The 24,638-nt window shown below is 44.3% G+C and overlaps 1 protein-coding gene across 1 annotated transcript in view; it reads right to left on the bottom strand.

Annotated features, from left to right (window-relative positions):
• Positions 1–24,638, bottom strand: part of LOC126267691 (A disintegrin and metalloproteinase with thrombospondin motifs adt-2-like) — a 215,507-nt gene that overhangs the window by 19,360 nt on the left and 171,509 nt on the right. The window contains exons 13-15 of the mRNA XM_049972994.1: positions 18,138–18,258; positions 15,232–15,335; positions 6,372–6,495 (exon numbers count right to left, since the gene is read on the bottom strand). Of these exons, the coding sequence (XP_049828951.1) occupies positions 6,372–6,495; positions 15,232–15,335; positions 18,138–18,258 (349 nt within the window). The remainder of the gene's footprint in view (positions 1–6,371; positions 6,496–15,231; positions 15,336–18,137; positions 18,259–24,638) is intronic.

The following is a 24,638-nucleotide window of genomic DNA, read 5'->3' as shown; positions in this document are numbered from 1 at the left end:
AAGCAATGATCACACGCACGGCACAGCGGACACACCAGGAACCGCGGTGTTGGCCGTCGAATGGCGCTAGCTGCGCAGCATTTGTGCACCGCCGCCGTTAGTGTCAGCCAGTTTGCCGTGGCATACGGAGCTCCATCGCAGTCTTTAACACTGGTAGCATGCCGCGACAGCGTGGACGTGAACCGTATGTGCAGCTGACGGACTTTGAGCGAGGGCGTATAGTGGGCATGCGGGAGGCCGGGTGGACGTACCGCCGAATTGCTCAACACGTGGGGCGTGAGGTCTCCATAGTACATCGATGTTGTCGCCAGTGGTCGGCGGAAGGTGCACTTGCCCGTCGACCTGGGACCGAACCGCAGCGACGCACGGATGCACGCCAAGACCGTAGGATCCTACGCAGTGCCGCAGGGGACCGCACTGCCACTTCCCAGCAAATTAGGGACACTGTTGCTCCTGGGGTATCGGCGAGGACCATTCGCAACCGTCTCCATGAAGCTGGGCTACGGTCCCGCACACCGTTAGGCCGTCTTCCGCTCACGCCCCAACATCGTGCAGCCCGCCTCCAGTGGTGTCGCGACAGGCGTGAATGGAGGGACGAATGGAGACGTGTTGTCTTCAGCGATGAGAGTCGCTTCTGCCTTGGTGCCAATGATGGTCGTGTGCGTGTTTGGCGCCGTGCAGGTGAGCGCCACACTCAGGACTGCATACGACCGAGGCACACAGGGCCAAAACCCGGCATCATGGTGTGGGGAGCGATCTCCTACAGTGGCCGTACACCTCTGGTGATCGTCGAGGGGACACTGAATAGTGCACGGTACATCCAAACCGTCATCGAACCCATCGTTCTACCATTCCTAGACCGGCAAGGGAACTTGCTGTTCCAACAGGACAATGCACGTCCGCATGTATCCCGTGCCACCCGACGTGCTCTAGAAGGTGTAAATCTACCCTGGCCAGCAAGATCTCCGGATCTGTCCCCCATTGAGCATGTTTGGGACTGGATGAAGCGTCGTCTCACGCGCTCTGCACGTCCAGCACGAACGCCGGTCCAACTGAGGCGCCAGGTGAAAAAGGCATGGCAAGCCGTTCCACAGGACTACATCCAGCATCTCTACGATCGTCTCCATGGGAGAATAGCAGCCTGCATTGCTGCCAAAGGTGGATATACACTGTACTAGTGCCGACATTGTGCATGCTCTGTTGCCTGTGTCTATGTGCCTGTGGTTCTGTCAGTGTGATCATGTGATGTATCTGACCCTAGGAATGTGGCAAGAAAGTTTCCCCTTCCTGGGACAATGAATTCACGGTGTTCTTATTTCAATTTCCAGGAGTGTACATACATTGAAAAGCAAATGAATACTAGCCCACCCATCCGAAATTCTGAAAACCTCGCAAGGCGATAGAGCAGGGCAAGCGGGGCTAGTCCAAGTTGTACATGCATCACGTTTCGTTCCGAATCGGGAGGGCATCTGCCACGCTGGGTTGGCGCGTGGTAAATCGTAGTAATTGGCAAAATACGTGCGATAACGGGAACAGCGCACTATCTCCGCATGTGCAGTTCACAAGTACTGCCAAAAATCAAGGCGCTAGTGATGAGCCAAGGTCCAGCCCTTTATTCAGAGAACAGCCCGAGACTTTGAGACAGGAAAATATTCCACCGCTGGATAAGGAAAGTACTCTGGGTCAATAACGTGCGACGGCACTCGCAGGAAAGACGCGACCGTTTGTCGCTCCTACAACCAGACATCCGCAACGGCTGTACAGTGTAATCGGGGACCTCGGCCTCGAAGCCGGGTAAAGCGTACAGTCTACGCAGGTGTAGTGGGAACTAACTCGGCCACCTAACAATGTACAACCACGTCCAAGTTTAAAATAGTGCACATAGTTACCGTGCAATGTAGTCAGTGTTAGTGATAATAGAAGATATCTCTGCAGGCAGGCGTGAGTGTTCGCTTTCACGTCGTTAGTTTTATTGATGACTAGCAGAGAAACCCGGCGATGCTCGGGTATTTATCTATAGTTGTGCGTTCGCGGTGGTACTGTGCAGAGTCTGGCGTTGTTCTCAATCTTTTTGATGTCATACCTTCCGAATTATGTTTCGTACAATGGTATAATTCTGTAGGTACATTCAGAGTTGGATACTGTCTGCAAAATGAGTTGCGAATGTAGTAATAGCAGCGAAGTAATAAATTTGAACGTAATGCATGATGCGACAGATTTTCACACATATCACTCTTTACCATGTCGTATCTCCTGATCTACGTGTCATACAATGATATAATATATTAGGTACGTTCAGTGACATAAGTGGGTACTGTCTGCGAAACGTATTGCGAATAGGTTCGCAAAGAGGTAATAAACCACGCTGAAGAGCCAAAGAATCTGGTACACCTGCCTAATATCGTGTAGGGACCCCGCGAGTACGCAGAAGTGCCGCAACGTGACATGGCATGGACTCGACTAATGTCTGAAGAAATGCTGGAGGGAACTGACACCATGAATCCTGCAGGTCGGTCCACAAATCCGTGGGAGTACGAGGGGTTGCAGTTCTCTTCCGAACAGCACGTTGCAAAGCCTCCATGATATGATCAATAATGTTCATGTCTGGGGAGTTTAGTGGCCAGCAAAAGTGTTTAAATTCAGAAAAGTGTTCCTGGAGCCACTCTATAGCAATTCTGGACGTGTGGGGTCTCGTATTGCCCTGCTGGAATTGCACAAGTCCGTCGGAATGCACAATGGACATGAATCGATTCCGGTGCTCAGACAGGATGCTTACGTACGTGTCACCTGTCAGTGCCGTATCTAGACGTATCAGGGCTCCCATATCACTCCAACCGCACACGCCCCACACCATTACAGAGCCTCCACCAGCTTGAACAACCCTTGCTGACATGCAGGGTCCATGAATTCATGACATTGTCTCCGTATCCGTATATATCCATCCGCTCAATACAATTTGAAACGAGAATCGTCCGACCAGGCAACATGTTTTCAGTTGTCAACAGTCCAATGTCGGTATTGACTGGCCCATGCGAGGCGTAAAGCTTTATGTCGTGCAGTTATCAAGGGCACACGAGTGGTCCTACGGTTCCGAAAGCCCATATCGATGATGTTTCGTTGTATGATTCGCACTATGACACTTGTTGATTGCCCAGCATTGAAATCTGGAGAAATTTGCACTACTGTCACGCTGAACGATTCTCTTCAAACGTTGTTGTTCCCGTTCTTGCAGGACCTTTTTCCGGCCGCAGCGATGTCGGAGATATGATGTTTTACCAAATTCCGGGTATTCACGGTACACTCGTGAAATAGTCGTACTTGAAAATCCCCGATTCATCAGCACCTGGGAACGCTGTGTCCTATCCCTCGTGCGCCGTCTATAATACCACGTTCAAACTCACTTAAATCTTGATAGCTTGCCATTCAAGCAACAGCAACCGATCTAACAACAGCGCCAGACACTTGTTGTCTTATATAGGCGTTGCCGACCGCATTGCCGTATTTTGCCTGTTTACATATTTCTATATTTGAATAAGCATGCCCATGCCAGATTTTTTTTTTTTTTCGTTTTGGGAGTTTCAGGTACAACGCTATGATTCATACGGTACTGCAAGAACATCGGATAACTTAACTTTTCCCGGCGAATCGAATATTCAAATAACTTACGGGTTTGCTGCCGGGTGACGTCGTCGAACACCGCCGATATTTCGACAGGAGCACATCCTGCCATTCTCATGGCACAAATGCAAGGAAGAAAAAAATGTGCAAGCAAATTTAATACCTCGGTTCACAGAGGACAAACAAGGAAGACATCACACACAGAACAAGTGCCAACACAACCAAAGATACCAAAGATAACCAACATCAGAAATATCGACAGTTACTATTAATCAACAGGTGAGGTAGCACTAATTCTGTCCCTCTGTTTTTTTATGAGAGACAGAGCCGGATTCCAAGCAGCATTTAAACAAAATCCACCATCTCTGTTAATAAGGTTGCTTGATAGTCTGATTTCAACAGCTTCCTTAGTAACACTATCCCAATAGCTGGACGTGCAAGCCAGAATCTCCGTGTTGTTGTATTCCATAGGATGACCGGTGCCGAGCAAATCCGCTATTGCAGAACATTGCCTTGACACCGGTCATCCTAAGGGACACAACAACACAGAGATTCTGGCTTGCACGCCCTGCTATTGGGACAGTGTTACTAAGGAAGCTGTTGAAATCAGACTATCAAGCAACCTTATTAACAGAGATGGTGGATTTTGTTTAAATGCTGCTTGGAATCCGGCTCTGTCTCTCATCAAAAAATAGAGGGACAGAATTAGTGCTACCTCACCTGTTGATTAATAGTAACTATCGATATTTCTGAAGTTGTCTATCTTTGGTTGTGTTGACACTTGTTCTGTGTGTGGTGTCTTCCTTGTTTGTCCTCTGTGAACCGAGGTATTAAATTTGCTTGCACATTTTTTTCTTCCTTGCATTTGTGCCATGAGAATGGCAGGGTGTGCTCCTGTCGAAATATCGGCGGTGTTCGACGACGTCACCCGGCAGCAAACCCGTAAGTTATTTGAAGATCGGATAAGTAGTAAGCGGATAAGTAGTTGCTTCACAGCAACTGGCACTTGTTTCTTAACAAATGCCAACCAATGTAGCAGCAAAGGTCGCGGGACTAATATACACTCCTGGAAATGGAAAAAAGAACACATTGACACCGGTGTGTCAGACCCACCATACTTGCTCCGGACACTGCGAGAGGGCTGTACAAGCAATGATCACACGCACGGCACAGCGGACACACCAGGAACCGCGGTGTTGGCCGTCGAATGGCGCAAGCTGCGCAGCATTTGTGCACCGCCGCCGTCAGTGTCAGCCAGTTTGCCGTGGCATACGGAGCTCCATCGCAGTCTTTCACACTGGTAGCATGCCGCGACAGCGTGGACGTGAACCGTATGTGCAGTTGACGGACTTTGAGCGAGGGCGTATAGTGGGCATGCGGGAGGCCGGGTGGACGTACCGCCGAATTGCTCAACACGTGGGGCGTGAGGTCTCCATAGTACATCGATGTTGTCGCCAGTGGTCGGCGGAAGGTGCACGTGCCCGTCGACCTGGGACCGGACCGCAGCGACGCACGGATACACGCCAAGACCATAGGATCCTACGCAGTGCCGTAGGGGACCGCACCGCCACTTTCCAGCAAATTAGGGACACTGTTGCTCCTGCGGTATCGGCGAGGACCATTCGCAAGCGTCTCCATGAAGCTGGGCTACGGTCCCGCACACCGTTAGGCCGTCTTCCGCTCACGCCCCAACATCGTGCAGCCCGCCTCCAGTGGTGTCGCGACAGGCGTGAATGGAGGGACGAATGGAGACGTGTCGTCAGCGATGAGAGTCGCTTCTGCCTTGGTGCCAATGATGGTCGTATGCGTGTTTGGCGCCGTGCAGGTGAGCGCCACAATCAGGACTGCATACGACCGAGGCACACAGGGCCAACACCCGGCATCATGGTGTGGGGAGCGATCTCCTACAGTGGCCGTACACCTCTGGTGATCGTCGAGGGGACACTGAATAGTGCACGGTACATCCAAACCGTCATCGAACCCATCGTTCTACCATTCCTAGACCGGCAAGGGAACTTGCTGTTCCAACAGGACAATGCACGTCCGCATGTATCCCGTGCCACCCAACGTGCTCTGGAAGGTGTAAGTCAACTACCCTGGCCAGCAAGATCTCCGGATCTGTCCCCCATTGAGCATGTTTGGGACTGGATGAAGCGTCGTCTCACGCGGTCTGCACGTCCAGCACGAACGCTGGTCCAACTGAGGCGCCAGGTGGAAAAGGCATGGCAAGCCGTTCCACAGGACTACATCTAGCATCTCTACGATCGTCTCCATGGGAGAATAGCAGCCTGCATTGTTGCGAAAGGTGGATATACACTGTACTAGTGCCGACATTGTGCATGCTCTGTTGCCTGTGTCTATGTGCCTGTGGTTCTGTCAGTGTGATCATGTGATGTATCTGACCCCAGGAATGTGTCAATAAAGTTTCCCCTTCCTGGGACAATGAATTCATGGTGTTCTTATTTCAATTTCCAGGAGTGTAGATGACACCATAGGAGTAGAGGAATCAGTCTGATTGGGTAGCTTACGTGATTAAAGTTCTAAAACTTGTTCAATTGCAATAAACGTATAAATCAGTAGCTCGCCAGGTCATCACTATTGTCTCTGTTGTCTTGCCATACATAAGGATATTAAGGGATTTCTGTCACGTTGATTGTACTCTGCCAGCCGGCAAGAACATGTTTCAGAGGTGTGTAAGATACTGCTCCCAGCGACTGGGCTACCAGTTTGTGTGGCATGCAGAGGTAACTCACCGGTTTCGTGCGGTGCCTGCAATCCAGCCGCTTTCGGGTCCAGTTCTGGCAGCAGCTTCGCGAACTGTCCGCAGGCCGATGTCGCGTACGCCGCCGCCGTCTGCCGCTTACTCTTCTTGCACAGCTGCACAGGAATGAATACAAGGTGTTATCAAGACAAACAAAAATTAATAAGCGATTTTAACAAGGAAGTTTGATTTGAAATGGCACTATTAACAAAGGACATCGGTTTGAAAACACAAACTTAACAAGTTATATACATTTTTTTTGTTGATCTGATTTTGATCGTTATAGTTTGTTATGTGTGTTCGGCGCGGACGTCCGTTCAAGTTCTTCGTTGATCCATTCATTCAGTTTCTTTTTTTATTACAGAGGGCAGCTAACCGTCTGACCGAGCACGCTGAGCTACCGTGCCGGCGTAATTAATTGAAACCCTCAGTTTAAAAACTAGAGTTAACAAGGGTCATTGCTTTAACAATACAGCGTTAACATGGGACACACGTTTCAAAACACTGCTTTAACAAGCGACATGGGTATGAAAACACTGCGTTAATAAGGCGCATGAGTAAGAATACACAGCGATAATAAGAGATACAGGTATGAATACGCAGGATATCAAAAAAGTAGTAGGGAAAATTAAAGTTTAACGGCCCGTCGCCAACGAGGTCATTAGGGACGTAAAACAAACTCGGATTGGGTAAGGACGGGAAGCAAATCATCCGTGATACTTTTCAAAGGAACCATCCCAACATTAGCATTAATCAGTTTAGGGAAATCACGGAAAAACTAAATCTGGCAGGGTAGACTCGGATTCGAACCATCATCCTCTCGAATTCGACTCCACTACTAAGCACAGCTCAGTCGCATAAATAAGGTCACACGTATGAATAAACTGAAATAACAAGGACCACAGGTATGAATACATGGCGTTAATGCGGGCCGTAAGTATGAATACACGGCGTTAAGGAAGATCGATTTCTAAACACTGCGTCAGCAAGAGAAACAGGTATGAATAGTCTGTATTAACAAGAGGCACACCAATGAAAAGACAGTGTAAACGATAGAGACAGGCTACTACGAGCTGTCTTTTGTCGGCATGGTATGATCCTACAACCACCGTGTGCGTTCCACGATCTTTGGGAACGGTATGAGAATCCGGAATTGCTATAGTGGAAAACCTTTCAATGGAGATGATATGACACTGTTTTCCTCTTGTTTATTTATGGCGAAGCATCCAGCTCATATCTGTATTGTGCGGGTGATTGCGATGATTGTTTTATAAGTACATTGATCAGCCATAGCATTACGCCCACCTACCTTTGGCGTGGATAACAGTAGCGACGCATCGTAGAATTGGAGCAATGAGGCCCTGCTAGGTCATGGAGCGAATTAGCACAACATCTGCTCACCCAAGTCACCTAGTTACCGTAAATTCTGGAGAGGGAGTTGATGAGGCCAGACGCCACGTTCAATCACATCCCAGATGTGTTCGATCGCGTTCAGATTTGGCGGGATAGTGGCCAGAACATCCATCGAAACTCGCCACTGTGTTTTTCGAACCAATCCCTCACACTCCTGGCTTTGTGACATGGCGCATTATCTTGCTGAAAAATGCCACTGCCGTCGGGAAACATGATTGTCATGAAGGGGAGTACGTGGTCTGCAACCAGTGTACAATGCTCTTTGGCCGTCATGGCATCTTGCACGAGTCCCACAGGAACCATGGATGCCCACGCGAATGTTCCCCCAACACAAAGCAGGCGCCGCCAGCTTGCCTCCCTCTCGCAGTGCAGGAAGACGACCCCAGAAAGACGATGGATTCGTGCCCTCGATCGGCATGATGAGGAATCGCGATTCATCGGACCATACAACGTTCTGCCACTGCGCAAACGTCCAGTGCCGATGGTCACGTGCACACTTCAGGCATGATTGCCGATGTCGTGGTGCTAACATAGCCACGTGCATGGGTTGTCGGCTGCGGAGGCCCATCGTTAGGAGTGTTTGGTGCACTGTGTGTGTGCTGACACCCTTGTACTCTGCTCATCGTTCAAGTCTGATGTTAGTTCCGCCACAGTTCGGCGCCAGTCACGTTTCACCAGTCGGCACAGTCTATGACGTCCGTCATCTGTAATGAGGGGTGACCGCCCAACTCCACGACGTCTGGAGGCGGTTTCACCTTTGTTTCGCACACATCTTGATGACACTCACCACAGCACTCCTCCAACACCCGAAAAGTCGTGCAGTTTCCGAAATGCTCGTGCCGAGCCTCTAGGTCATCACAATCCGCCCTCAGTCAGACTCAGATAGATCGCATGCCTTCCCCATTCTACACACGGACAGCACGCTCACTGATGCAACATGCACTGGGCGAGTGTCTGACTAGTAGTCGCCGGTGTGACCGAGCGGGTCTAGGAGCTTCAGTGCGGAATCGCGCGACCGCTACGGTCGCAGGTTCGAATCCTGCCTTGGGCATGGATGCGTGTGATGTCCTTAGGTTAGTTAGGTTTAAGTAGTTCTAAGTTCTAGGGGAATGATGTCGTCAGATGTTAAGTTCTACAGTGCTCAGAGCCATTTTAACCATTTTTGAACTAGCAGCCGTTCTCGCTTGGTGACGCTGCTATCGCTGGACGGGTTTATATTGATAGTAGGCCGGTGGTCACGATGTTCTGGTTGATCAGTGGATGTGTTGCTAATTTTGAATATGCATTGGGAAATGGAAGAGGAAGCAATCCGATGGTAGCTCATTCCATTAGAACAGCAACAAGGAGACGCCGATCCTATGACGTATACAATAGACCCGGCACCGACTACGGTGTCACATGTTTCCATTCACTGAGACAGTGCCGTGAGGTTCGAGATTAAACTAAGAACTTACTACACGGTCTGGTGATCATAAATCGAACGCAGTCATCTTTCATCTTTCTGGCTGCTAGCTACTGGAGATTAAAATTTTTCCCTTCCCTCTGTCTCTCTCGCAGTACCAGTAAGAGAAAATTTCGTGTTTCTTCAGGAAAAAGTGCTGGCAAACTTTCAATCATTGTGATGAACTCTGCTTAACTGCATTAATATGAGATTGTTTAGGAGCAAGACTAGCATTTTCAACAGGCTTACTCTCATTATGCAGTGTCAAAATGCTGTGAAATGAAGGCTATAATGAAAGATTAGACTGATATACCTTGTAAAATAAAAGCAAGCAGATTATAAATCTTAATGGAGCTAAAGCAATAGGACTGCCTGTTATCAAACTATGAATACTGATAAGAGACTCAAGGTAAAAGGTTATTACCAGCTCCGCAAACGGCTGCTAAAGACGTGTACTCCTGTACAAGCAAATAATGGTGACTACTGAACAATCACTGAAGACGATAAGATAAATACTCAATACATTTCGCCGTTACTTACACATAATGAGAAGCGATACAATCAATTACTCAAAAATATTTTTAATGTGAGATTTATTACCTATTCCTTTTATTATTTTATTGACCTTTATAATATTTTTTTAATACTGGATGTGGTAATTTCCATGAATGTTTAGCAATCGAAGATGCGGGTTCCAAACAATAGATATCGAGCGTGCTATTCTAAATCGATCACGCGACTGTGGTGGTGTGCTATAAACAGTGTTTACAGTGGTCACTACAGCTACGACAAACGAACAGCGTTAACTAAAATACTTGCATTGCAAAGTAAATGACTTAGCTCACTCGTCGTCGACGTATTCGTCATGAGAAAGTCCATTTGACGTATATGCTACGAGAAGCTTCCCTTGTTGCCATAACTTTGGTTAGACTCTGAGTATGTCACGCAAAGGTATGTGTAGAGTGTCACATGCGTCAACTCTTCCTTGCAACAGCAAGTTATGGAAATACAGATACTGAAACAAATGGAGTTGGTCTCTTCCTCCTGGATGCCTTGCTCTTTTAATGGAAGATCTCGCTAATTTCCTCAGCCGCTCGATGTTCTGTGTGTGCACATTGGAAACACTGGTAGAGACGAACTCTACGCAATGGTTCACGAACTCTCGGTTGAATCCTTGTGCTTTCTATGTGTTGTAGGATGTAGGATTGGAAGCCGTCTATGATCACTTTGCTACCGGGCAGTATAAAGTAGTTTATCAAACTGACTAAAGTCACCTAGTCTCTGGAGAACACTCTTACCTGAAAGCACTCCCGGGACTCTTGTACTATGCCCCTGAATATCTAAATATACTCGACTTCATTCTTTAAAGGTCGTCCCCTCTGATTTTTCCTTCTTGCTATGTGCGGCACGTCCACTTCCACAACTTTGTTTGGTCCACCGATCGGTACGCTGTCGTTCGTCACTATTTCATAATACGCATCTGTGCATAATCTGAAATAGTCGTAGACAGTATTGGTAGATAATCCAATTTGCGGTGATGTTGCTTGCAGCGTATACTCCCTACTCGAGCAAGGTACAAGAATTATGGTGCTCTGGATCGATAATTTCGAACAGTCAAACCATGTATTCTTCCTGAACCACAGTTTCCAGAATGAAACTGTAAAGGAATTTCACTATCAGTACTCTTCGTACGAACTTTTATAGACTTCGCCCCAGCACAGTCTCCACAGTCCCTCCTCTCGTCATTCGGTATGAGTCCATATTTCCGACAAAAATTCAAGCAATTTTCTACATTACAAAATGAGAATGATTTTTCCACGTGAGGCAATCGACCGAAGAAACGTCTACTACAGCAGACATCCCGAGTCACTACCGACATAAATCGTGTATGTTTCCTTAGCAACTCACAAATAATTTATCATAACGCCCGCACCGATTTAGAATCTCACGTTCGATATCTGTCGTTTGGAGCCCCCGGCTTCGATAGGCAAACATTCTGGGATATTACCCTGGATCCTATAATGTGCCCGTTGAGAATTGTTTAACACCCTATATCTGTGACTAAGCTATTATGTGACACAAATGCAGTTACAAAAAGTTCTCATTTGCAAGGTTGTTCGTTCCCACTTACAGAAATAATTTTTATAGTGCCACTTATTTGTGATGTAGCATGACTGTTTGTTTTACTTTTACTTCACAAATTCTTTTCACGACACTAGCATTCGCTCGACTGGATAGCGATCAAGACATCTTCACATGGCAGCGTTTGTCATCTGTGAACCCTGTTTCAGTGCAACGAACTTCAACACTTTCGTGGTAGAACTAAAGGTGCATTTGGCTTACTGCCTTTAAAAAAAATTTTAAAAATATTTTTTTTTTATGTAGTAAGCGATACTATTCTACCACATAAAGAGCTATGACACATTTTATCAACTATGAATATTGCAAATTAAAGTCATTTTTCAAAACATGACTGACTTTACCTACGTGAGACGTGAAGATGACGAAAGATAAGTTTATATTTTTAAAATTCTTGGACGTTTATTACGATGTAACGTACACTACAAAAGTAAAGTAAATGTATTGTTTGGTCCTATAAAGTATGTAGTGGCATAAATTTACAGATTTACATACACATATTTATGAATTATTAATAATTCGTATCTGTTTCAATTAGTTTTCGGAGTGAATTGTATTGACGTGCTGAAATTACGATTATAAATACGAATGAAAGTGATAGTCCAAAAGGAGCAATGACTGGCGTGCATTTACTGTAAGTGCAGCGTAGCTTGCCACACTGTTCTGGGAATGATGTCAAGGGATTCTGGCTATCCCATCACTCCCAGTATCCCCCACACGAATTGTGGACCTGGACTGCGACTATGATAAGAACTCTGTGCCCTTGGAAGCCTGCTGCCTCATTCATTTTCTTACACTGCGATATTCCACAGATCATGTTATTTATCCAGGAATTTTCTACAACAAAAATATTATTACGTTAATTATGCATTCATATTTATAATCTGTCTGTGGAAGATCTATATACTGCACTGACGGAAAAAAATCGAAACGCCAAAAAGTAATTAATGTAGAGTAAAGAAATATCGGGAATAGATTTGTCTAGGTAATATATTTAAGTGATTAAAATTGCAAGATCACAGTTGATGTATGCGTGAGATAAGCCATTGCAAATGTGAAATGCTGCTACATTAATAACCAGTGCAGCCACCGAAGTACTGAACCCAAGCAAGCAAACTTGCACGCATTGTGTTGTACACATCCGGATGTCAGTTCCATGTCTGATGCACTTGGCCAGTCAACACAGCGACGGTTAACGCTGTTTGTGGATGGCACTGAAATTGTCGTCCGATAATGTCCCATGTGTGGAGACAGATCTGGTGATCAAGAAGGCCAAAGGAACGTGTCGACACTCTATAGAGCACTTTGGGTCACAACAGCGGCATGTGGGCGAAAGTTATCGATTTGGAAAACACCTCCTGGAGCGCTGTTAAAGAATGGCAGCACAACAGGCCGAATCATCAGACTGACGTACAAATTTGGAGCCAGGGTTCGAGAGTGTCACACGAAATCACAGCCCAGATTATAGCTCCATGTACGTGTCTAGTGTGTCTAGGACGCAGACAGGTTGGCTGCAGGCCCTCAACTGGCCCTTTCCTAACCAACACATAGCCGTCACTGGCACCGAGGCAGAACCAGCTTTCGTCAGGAAACGCGACAGACTCCTACTCTACACTCCAATGAGTTTTCATTTTTTTCCATTGGAAATGGCAGTGGTTTGGGATCAGCGGAACGCACGCTACAGTGGGTCTGGCTCGGAGCTGTCCTTCAAGTACCCGATTTGTAACAGTTAGTTGCGTCATTGTGGTGCCGACTGCTGCTCAAATGGCTGCTGTAGATGCAATACGATGCACCAGAGCCATGCGCGGAACACGATGGTCTTCCCTCTCTGTGGTGCCACGTGGCCTTCCGGAGATTGGGCTTCATGCGATCGTACTCTCTTGTGACTATCGCTGCCAGCAAACAAGTGCAGTGGCTACGTTCCAGTCAAGTCTTTTTTGCAATATCACTGAAGGAATATCCAGCTTCCCTTAGCCCCTATCACGCGACCTCACTGAGGTGTTTACAGTGGTGTCGCGGTTAGCCATGCGGTCTAACGCACAGCTTTCCGGATTGGGAAGGAGCGCCTGGTCCCTGGCGCAAATCCCCCTGGCGGATTTGTGTCGAGGTCCGGTGAGCCGGCCAGTCTGTGGATGCTTTTTAGGCGGTTTTCCATCTGCTTCGGCGAATGCGGGCTGGTTCCCCTTATTCCGTCTCGGCTACGCTATGTCAGCGATTGCTGCGCAAGCAAGTTCTCCACATACGCGTACACCACCGTTACTTTACCACGCAAACATAAGGGTTACACTCATCTGGTGTGAGACGTTGCCTGGGCGTTGTGGGGGGGAGGGGGGGTCCACCGGGGGCCGAACCGCACAATAACTCTGGGTTCCGAGTGGGGCGTCGGTGAGGTGAAGTGGACTGCGGTAGTCGTCGTGGGGTTGTGGACCACTGCGGCTGCGTTGGGGACGGAGCCTCTCCGTCGTTTCTAGGCCCCCGGTTAACATGCAATACAGTACAGCGTCAATTTACCACGTACAGTCCAAAAGGTAAGTAGCGCTCAAGACCATCACAACGTGTGTGTAGAGCTAACCTGATTTGCTTTTTCATAGTGACGCTACTAGCGCCGTTCTTATACCACCATCGCAAAATTGGAATAGACGCCATCTTTCAGGTGTATAAGCACTCCTACCAACCTTCGTCTATGCCGCACAACTCCCTCTCGGTGTTCCGATTTTTTTCCGTCAGTGTTTTTGTTTTAGAAATGAAAGAAATTACAATTTTTAATGTTTTGATAATGAGCCATTGGCATAAATGCCAGCTGATCGATTTAGAGCTGAGACAGTTGATCCACTAGGAGTTTCAAAATTTGAAATAATGTCGCAAGTCTGAGTAAAATTTGACTGAAAGGATTCGCGATTGGACCCTCTGACACCATTCTCTCCGTTGTGTTACCGTTTTAATGTTGGGTAAGTTCATGGAGTTGTGCATTGCCTCCATACGGATTTCACGTCAAGTACACTAATTTATTCGGAGTTGGAGTTGGTATTCCATTTTCATACAGCGAAGACTACGTCAGTGTTTCTGGAAGAACTTCTTTTTAATTTGTTTGTTTAAAGCAGCAGCAGGAACGAAATAAACTTGACAATCAGAAAAAAATTGCTTAAAACTTTATTACAAGTAACAATGTATAGAGTAACACGATTATAAGTATATCGTCCTGTACTTTGTTTCGCAGTACGTGACCAAAAAATGTTTAGCTGACCCAATGGCGCAAACATTATTGTGTGCCAGACATCCCTAGCTTCTGGGCTCCTCCAAAGCACGAAGCTTTAGTTGGCAAGGATACCAGGCGGTGGAAACGGGTGCTGAGGCAAAAATGTCGAAATGTGCTTCACAAACGCTTCTCTTCTGCACTAATTTGAGCTGCAAATTGCAGAACATCTTTCTAAACTTTGTCCTCCATGGGCAGCTACAGATTAGCTTGGAATGCTTCTCTCACTCCATAGGAACTTCACAGCTGCTGTGGATTACTGGATATATTTGCAGACTCGTTTCTCACATCAAAATACTCCAATGCACTACTGAGGTCCTCCACGAGTATTCTCGGGAGTCATTCATGGTGTACAATATTCTTGATAAATCTAGTTTACTCCTGTGAATAGCACTCGAGAAAAAAAAACAGAGAATCGTTCACTAAACGTGGTATGGAATTAGCATATTAGAAACGCAGTATCTGCTAAGAGGTTTTAGGAAAGACCCTATAGCAGTATCACTGTTCTGGGATTAGAAAACCGCTGGTGTATGCAGAAGCACGAAAGTATGAGGTCTAACTGCGAAATAAATAAGAGTTTCTGGTTGCGACAGCGCAGCTACGAACCTTATCGTCCTTGCAGAGCACGACGTCGAAGCTGGGTCCGGGGCAGCCGTCTTCCGTGTTAACGGGTTTCGGGTTGTCGCAGCTGCGCCGCCGCCGCTGGAAACCTGCCAGCCAGAAGTTTTCCGTTACCCTACTTTCATTGCATGCAATGGCTGTTGCTCTAGCAGAAATTTTCTGGCAGTACAAATTTTTCGTGGTATTACAAAAGATAGGACACGCAGTCTGTTCTGTATGGTACGAAATATGAAATATACTTGGCGAATGTAAAGCTTATATTAGTCAGGAGAATCAAAAAATAACTTATCTGTTTTTGTGCATAATTTGTTCGTATCCAAAAAATTGAGAAGATATTCTGATACCACAGAAAATATGCTGCTGACTTCATCACTACAAAAAATAATTGAACGAATTACAAAATAAATAATTTATTAAGGACATTCTAAATATCATGCCAGGAGAGTGACTGGTTCTAAGAGCCAAAAAGGAAGTTTTTGTTTCAAGTACGATTAATACTCAGGCACTACGTTTTACGTGTGATAATACAAGTACCAAAATACAGCAGTAATATTTCAACTAGTTGCACTATAATCAACAAACACTATTTCTCAGATCATTCAAATTTGTTACAAGAGAATAACAAAATTAAATTCAAGAATAAAACTCTCTCAGTATTGACTTCTCTTACTTATACAACTGTGTTCTTGGGATCAGATGTTCCAAAGTTTACTGTAGAGATCCCTGTGCAGCTGAGGAAGGAATGGCAACGTCGTCAACAGGCCTATGTGTTCTGGAATTGATGAACATGACTGGTCAGTCAGATGAAGTATGGTGTGACATACGTCACCTGTGGTCTTTCCCTCTTTGGAGACAGACATTTTTTCAGTCTTCTGTTTCAATGTACAAATTTTTTATAACTATTGGTCATGGATAAATATGAGAGACTTTGATCATACCGCATTTGGAGATCTTACACGCCTGCATTGACAACAACACTTCAGCAACATCCTTAAAATCATGGAAGTCAATTATATGCAGTGGAATTTCATGCCGTGGGTTCATAGTTTTAGGTGACTCAACAGTCTTCTGCATATCTTGTGGTACAAAGACCTTATTTGCTTATCATCTACCATACGCTATCTAGTAACGAAAGTTTCAAACATTTTCTCCCTCATTTGCTGCCTGGACCAAGTTGAGGTACATGCACCATAATACCGAGAAAAATAACGCCGAAAATGTGTTATGTGAAAAATGTAGCACTTAGTACATCATTTGACATTTCCCCGTTTCATTGTTGTTGTTGTGGTCTTCAGTCCTGAGACTGGTTTGATGCAGCTCTCCATGCTACTCTATCCTGTGCAAGCTTCTTCATCACCCAGTACCTACTGCAGCCTACATCCTTCTAAATCTATTTAGTGTATTCATCTCTTGGTCTCCCTCTACGATTTTTACCCTCCACGCTGCCCTCTAATACTAAATTGGTGATCCCTTGATGCCTCAGGATATGTCCTACCAAACGATACCCTCTTCTAGTCAATTTGTGCCACAAACGCCTCTTCTCCCCAATCCTATTCAATACCTCCTCATTAGTTACGTGATCTATCCACCTAATATTCAACATTCTTCTGTAGCACCACATTTCGAAAGCTTCTATTCTCTTCTTGTCCAAACTATTTATTGTCCATGTTTCACTTCCATACTACGTTTCATATGTTGGCCAAGTAACTAGTAATTCGTCTTCTGTGCACTGCGTACTTGAATATATTTCTAATTTAACTGCTGTGTGCACACATGAGAGCGGTGTGTATGTGTGTGTGTGTGTGTGTGTGTGTGTGTGTGTGTTTGGCAAGAAGTGAGTGCAGAAAGTACAAGTTCAAAAATGGTTCAAATGGCTCTGAGCACTATGGGACTTAACATCTATGGTCATCAGTCCCCTAGAACTTAGAACTACTTAAACCTAACTAACGTAAGGACAACACACAACACCCAGCCATCACGAGGTAGAGAAAATCCCTGGCCCCGCCGGGAATCGAACCCGGGAACCCGGGCGCGGGAAGCGAGAACGCTACCGCACGACACGAGATGCGGCCAAAGTACAAGTAATCCGTCAGCAAATCCAAGAAGCGTCACATCATGAAAGCCAAACACTGGACTAGAAACAGCTGAGGAGGGAAAAAATCACGAGTTCAGCAGTAATTTGAGCTCTAGACGAGTAGTGACAGGTCAGAGTGATGTAATGGTACATTAATGCGACAGTGACCCACTTTGTAATGTAAACTCCCTGACGTTAGACTCGTGTTTGAGAGACCTGGTTGAAATCCTCCCCTAGACACCCATACTGAGACTTTCGATAGCCGCCCTAAATAGATTAAAGTCAATGATTCTTTCGAAGAGGACACGACTTGATCCTCTGTGTGTGAATGCTTGTTGGTCAGAGCTTGTTACTGTGGCGTTGAAACATCATCGTCCGACATCTGAATATCTCGTGAGAGTTTGTATGTACAAGTAGTGAGTTTAATGTAAATGCCCTATGTCCATTACCAGGTACCAAACGCGATGGCGAAAAACGTAATGACTTCAACTCGAATTCCCGATCACTAGGCTTGAAATCGCTGTATAGTACTCAGTACTCAGGTTTTCTGTTCTTTCTCGGGGTGCCTGTGATTAATGTCTCTTCAACAATGCTGCATTCAGCACCCATTCCAGTCCCCATCGCAGCTGGTGCTCTATGTCTAAAGATGTTGACGTTGGCAGAAAGATAACGATGAATCATCATCCATAAACCCGGCACCGCCCTTGTTGTGAATTATCCATTCAGTTTATGAAAGATATGGCCTTTCTGTGATGGAAGTGGAGCCTTAAGGAGAATTAAATTGCATGCCATCTACTAGTTGACAAAACTGACTCACCTTTGGATTTGATGATGCAGCCCGAGGTGCAAGCTTCCGGTTTCCAGGCGCTCCAGCCCCCCTTCACGACCTTGGGTGGCTTCTTGCGCTTGGCTGGCACACACGACCCTCCCTGGCACCACTGCAACAGCACACACCAACAACTCGCCGCGAGGAGACACGACGGGAAAGTTACTGAGCATCGTCACTGTGGTCTATGCACGACAAACGTCACTCAAACCTAACAGCAACCGGCCGACTCGTTTTTCTTCAAACAAATTGAGTTCAAGAGCGTGCATCCCGCCTTCCACTTCACAAAATTCTCAGAAGACTTTCTTCCTGTAGTGACACGTCTCAAACTTTTGGAAGAACACGCACATTTACCAGTCAGGGGGTAAGGGTACGGCGCCTGGGCTTTAAAATGGAATCTACGCCATACTTCCCACTACAAACGCGAAACGTACTATGCTGCAAATACACTGAAAATATGGGATAGCCGTGTAGATATTCGTTAGTGGAAAATAACGAGAGTCGATTCAGTCACGTAACAAGCGAAATATCTCGATGATCAGACTAGTGACAGGCCATAAGATCGCTATGTTGTGTACTGGACGAAATTTTTAAAAAAAAGTTGAGTGGTCCATTCTTTATAATGATCTTTCCTTTGTGGGGGACTACAGTCATAGAGAATTTTTTTGAAAGAAATTTTGATATATAGTGTGGTATGGTGTGGCGTATTTACCAGTTAATATATTCTTGTCACTTGCAGTCATCACTTGCGAGCATCTGATGATTGGAAGTGATGGGTGCAGGTCACAAGCATTTATTGGCTAGTAATTCCATTAGAACTGCTGACAGCCTTGGGAGAGCCAGTCCTGTCAAAACTCTACCATCTGGTGAGCAAGATGTATGAGACAGGCGAAGTACCCTCAGACTTCAAGAAGAATATAATAACTCCAATCCCAAAGAAAGCAGGTATTTACATATGAAAATTACGGAACTATCAGTTTAATAAGTCACAGCTGCAAAATACTAACGCGAATTCTTTACAGACGAATGGAAAAACTGGTAGAAGCCGACCTCTGGGAAGATCAGTTTGCATTCCGTAGAAATGTTGGAACACGTGAGGCAATACTGACCTTACGACTTATCTTAGAAGAAAAATGAAGGAAAGGTAAACCTACGTTTCTAGCATTTGTAGACTTAGAGAAAGCTTTCGACACTGTTGACTGGAATACTCTCTTTCAAATTCTGAAGGCGGCAGGGGTAAAACACAGGGAGCGAAAGGCTATTTGCAATTTGTACAGAAACCAGATAGCAGTTATAAGAGTCGAGGGGCATGAAAGGGAAGCAGTGGTTGAGTGAGACAGGGTTGTAGCCTCTCTCCGATGCAATTCAATCTGTATATTGAGCAAGCAGTAAAGGAAACGAAATAAAAGTTTGGAGTAGGTATTAACATCCATGGAGAAGAAATAAAATGTTTGAGGTTCGCCGATGACATTGTAGTTCTGTCAGAGACAGAAAAGGACTTGGAAGAACAGTTGAATGGGATGGATAGCGTCTTGAAAGGAGGATATAAGATAAACATCAACAAAAGCAAAACGAGGATTATGGAATGTAGTCGAATGAAGTCAGGTGATGCTGAGGGAATTAGATTAGGAAATGATACACTTAAAGAACTAAAGGAGTTTTGCTATTTGGGGAGCAAAATAACTGATGAGGGGTCGAAGTAGAGAGGATATAAAATGTAGACTGGCAATGGCAAGGAAAGCGTTTCTGAAGAATAGAAATTTGTTAACATCGAGTATAGATTTAAGTGTCAGGAAATCGTTTCTGAAAGTATTTGTATGGAGTGTAGCCATCTATGTAAGTGAAACATGGACGATAAATAGTTTAGACAAGAAGAGAGTGGAAGCTTTCGAAATGTGGTGCTACAAAAGAATGCTGAAGATTAGATGGGTAGATCACATAACTAATGAGGAGGTATTGAATGGGATTGGGGAGAAGAGAAGTTTGTGGCACAACTTGACTAGAAGAAGGCATCGGTTGGTAGGACATGTTCTGAGGCATCAAGGGATCACCAATTTAGCATTGGAGGGCATCGTGGAGGGTAAAAATCGTGGAGGGAGACCAAGAGATGAATACACTAAGCAGATTCAGAAGGATGTAGGCTGCAGTAGGATAGAGTAACATGGAGAGCTGCATCAAACCAGTCTCAGGACTGAAGACCACAACAACATAAATACTCCGTACTATTTGTTAATGATCTCTCAACCATATTTTATACACTCGTATCCTCTACGACGACAACTGGTCTCTAAGACCAGAAACATACTTTCTCAACGATGACGTGTTACAGACATATTTTAACACGTCAACATGCACTTGAGAAAGGCTACAAAGCCGAAATCATGACTGTGTGCAACAAATGAATAATTAACAGTCAAAAGGAGTAAATACCTTTCAAAAAAATTCTTTATACTTATTATCAATATGACACTGTTTTCTTTTCAGTAGAAATTCTGAGACCAATTCTTCAGGAATTTCATTCCAGATGATTTATTTAAGCAATTGCTCCTGTCAGATTTTTATTGAAGAAACCCTAGAGCATAAAGGAGTAGAAAAATCTGACTTGGATGTGAGAGTGAATAAAGTGGAAAGAGAATATGGTTTGGTTAAAAATATTTACAAGCCCTGAATATTTAGAAACACAAAAGTCCATGCTGAAAATTAATTTCTCTGAATTTTTTATGTGAGAATTTTTTAAATAAAACAAACGTTATTGACGTTCTACATCTTTTTTTTTTTTTTTTTTTTGTATCTACACATTTGCATCCCTCTGCCGCTAGAGGGCTCCGAATTGTAGCGTGTAACGTGGCGGAGTGAAACATAACTATGTCGGTGCTTGAGAAATAGCGTGCTGCAATCGAGATTCTTATTGGAATAGTTCGTTCACAATTGGAGTACCCTCTCCTTCAGCGTTACAATGCCAGACGACACAGGAGCCCTGCGACCACTGTTATCGATCATAGTCCATACAGTCCCGACTTGGCCCATCCGATTTTCACCTGTTTCAAAAACTTAAAGAACACCTTCGATTACTTCACTTTGATAGTGATGAATCGGTGCAAGCAGAAGCGAGGCTGTGGCCCCATCGGCAAAGTCAAACATTCTACAGTGACGGTATCAACAAACGGGTCTCGGGGAGAAATGTGGTCGTTGCCATGGTGACTACGTTGAGAAATAAATATGAGGACATAAAGAATAAAGATCTGCAATATTAATGACTTTCGTTTTACTTAAAAATTTTTAAGGACTTTCACTTGAAACTTTTGGAGGCATTACTTTCCAGCACGACCTAGTAGTTGCTTTGATGTGTGTGCAGGGGAGAGTGATATCCCTTGGTACATTTTTCAGACTCCCGTCTCTATCCAGCCCTCTAATAGAAGTTTAATATGTTTTCCTATCAAATTTTTAAATCACGGCATTTACTATTGAAGTGATACAGGCTTTCTTTGAAATTACAGAAATTACTTCAAAAAATTAAGGTTTGCTAAGATGAGGAAAGATGTTCCATGGTCAGTCACCTACGAACAAATATTCCAGTGAAATTTAAAAGCGTTGCAATCGTCGCTCTGTTGCATTATTACTGTACTACACTCCTACAACCAGTAAGTGAAATCAAATTAAGCAGAAGTGATGTCAAAAACCACTTACGAGCTAAAACAGGTTTTGAAATAGAAGCTTTTGGAATCTAACACAATTTCCACTTTCAAGACAGGTAAAACTGTTGTTACGACATTAAAGAAACTCAGTTCATTTTCATGCATCATGTGTTCGATGGGAAATACCTTCTACTTCAGGGTACAAAAAGGTCTATGAAAGGTGAAATGTGGCTCACCTATCTACATGTCATATAAATAGTTCTATAAATATATAGCGTTTTATTCACCATAAAATTCTTTAGCTCAAAAATTAATTTCAGTTCAGTTGCAAATAAAGTTTTATTCCGTTTTACCAGTTTCGATAAATTAATTTGTCATATTTCGGAGTCTACAGAATTAGGTATATTACAAATCTTTAGACCTTGGCTATACAGTTATGTGTAATATATGAAGTATACTACAAGAACTTACTTAGTTAAGCAGATGCCAATACCTCCTTCATAGAAGCCTAATGTCATAAAAAGCACAAAAATGCACAAATGTACGTGATAATGGTAAACACAGATTGACAATTTACAGTAAGTGAAATAAAAGTATATTTTCCAGCTGATAGCTCAATTTTATATTGAAATATATTATGGACAAGAATAAATCTGAAAAAGTAACAATATATTCAAAATAACTTCAGTATATTAAACGCACTGAAATGTGCAGAACTCGAAGTATTTGCAAATGTTGCACAAAACAGAACCTCATGTCTAATGTCAGTGAAAACTATAAAATATGGCGTAAACTGCTTATGGCGATCTCTGGTGCGCATTCCTTCATGTGAGTTTTAAATCAGTCACCAAACTGAAGTGCCAAGCAAACACCATCATGTTTTCCTAGGTACACTATGCTCACCGTACAACACTCTCCAGTATGCTTAGCAAAGAACTATAAACTAGATAGAATAGAGCTACTTGAAACACAGATTATTACCTAAATGATGCTTGAAATACAAACTGAATTTGGTTGAAAAATGAAAATAAATGAGAGGATCTAATAAAGTACACAGGAAAATCAGAAGTAGTGGCGAAGCGATTGTTATTCTTTTTTGGACACATCTACAGAATGAATTAAAACAGGCTAATGAAACAAATATTGGTGTATTTCTGGAAAAAGAAGTTGTAAATAGTGGGTTGTGTAATAAAAATCTACTATCATAAACAATTAAGTAAAGCCATGAATTATGAAGCTATGCAATAGTCGATGAATATTTATGCCGCAGAAAAAAAAATTAGAAGCTTTCTGTATAACGATGTAATCAACGACACACGCAGTTACTTAGTGTAGACATAATGCAAATGTACTTTACATAGCTAGCTATTTAAACATAAAGCAGTGGTAATCATTCTTCAAAATTCTGCCTAAAAATTACATATTATGTATGCTTTCAACTTAAAGCCAAAAGTCTTGCAATGAGCATGATCCCTCCTATTCGTAATCACTGCATATACGCTTGGAAGGAAAACGCATTCAAACACTTCATTAAACCATACAGATCACAGTGTAGTTTAAGAACAAATTCTCCACTTACTACCGCAAACAGAAAGCCCTTTGCTATTATGTGTTCCACACATCATCTCATTATTCTACCAGAGCACTGTGTATTGTATTCAGAAATCACCAGTCTTCCAGAACAGCATCTGATGACTTTCATTTCTTCACCTGTAACTTGAATGCATGCGAAGAAGCCTATGATTATTTCAGTTAATAACTGTGCACGTCACATCTCAGCAAAGATGTGGAGAGACTTGCAGCAATAAGCGCGGACAGATGGCAGCATGTTGCTATGTTACGTGCAGACATTCACAAAGCTTGCGTGGCTTCTCAGTGCAGGTAATGCAAGAAAGTTTATCAGAGTAGCGAAATTCCATATTCTCAATACAAGACTTCTAGTGTGACAATAATTCATTTCTAATGCAGGGGAGAATGATAATTCTGAATTTACAACATGAGGGATTGAAAACGTGTTACTCGATAGTGGATCAGGCTCCATTTCACGTAAAGTGTCCGAGCTATGAATCTTCGTTCCACTGATCAGAAGGATACCTTCGCAACTTCTGTACACAAAATGATTGCAAAGTAACTGTGGAGATAATTAGAATGCTCCACTGAAACGACCTGTACATCACGCGCTAGACACTTTAACCAATAACTGAAAAAATCTCATCCATAATTTTAACACTGTAAAAACTCCGAATCAGCTCGCATTGACATCAAACTGTTGCAGCACATGACACTACCCCTGCCGCGTAGTCCACTATTACGCCACAGTGGCGTATCAATGAGCCTGCATCTAGGCGAGGCCACTACTAACTTCGGCAGTTGTCGCTAGATTCAGTAGTGGCGACCATACTATTTTGCCACTACTCATCACGTGCGCCAATCGTGCACAACGATGACATCACTCTGCATGAGGAGACCACGAGTTGGGCATCCGTTTATTACCCATAATATTAGCCAGTAGCGTGGATTCGTTGTCGTAATCCACGACGCTTTATAACTCGAGGTTCAGCAAGTCAAAACACAGTTCAGCGGGAGCTCACTAGAGTTCGTCACCTGCGGAGCCAAGAGTTCAGGGTTCCGCGACTACCTATAGTTGTTCGTCGGTGTCTATATTCACCAGTTTTCGGTCAGAGAACATCATCTATGCAGGCTGGAGCTAGCGTAGCACTAGTGGGGAGGAAGCCGCCACTGGTCCAGAATCTGCCGCCCACAAGTCAACAGCTCACGAGAGTAGGGACCATCACAGTCTTTCCAGCAACGTGGTAACTGATTTTTTCTCTATACGAGTGTTTAGTACTGGAAGCGA

The sequence above is a fragment of the Schistocerca gregaria genome, chromosome 4 (genome assembly GCF_023897955.1).
Source record: "Schistocerca gregaria isolate iqSchGreg1 chromosome 4, iqSchGreg1.2, whole genome shotgun sequence".
Lineage (NCBI taxonomy): Eukaryota > Metazoa > Arthropoda > Insecta > Orthoptera > Acrididae > Schistocerca > Schistocerca gregaria.
Note: the sequence above shows the minus strand (reverse complement) of the source record. Positions and strands in the feature narration are given on the sequence as shown.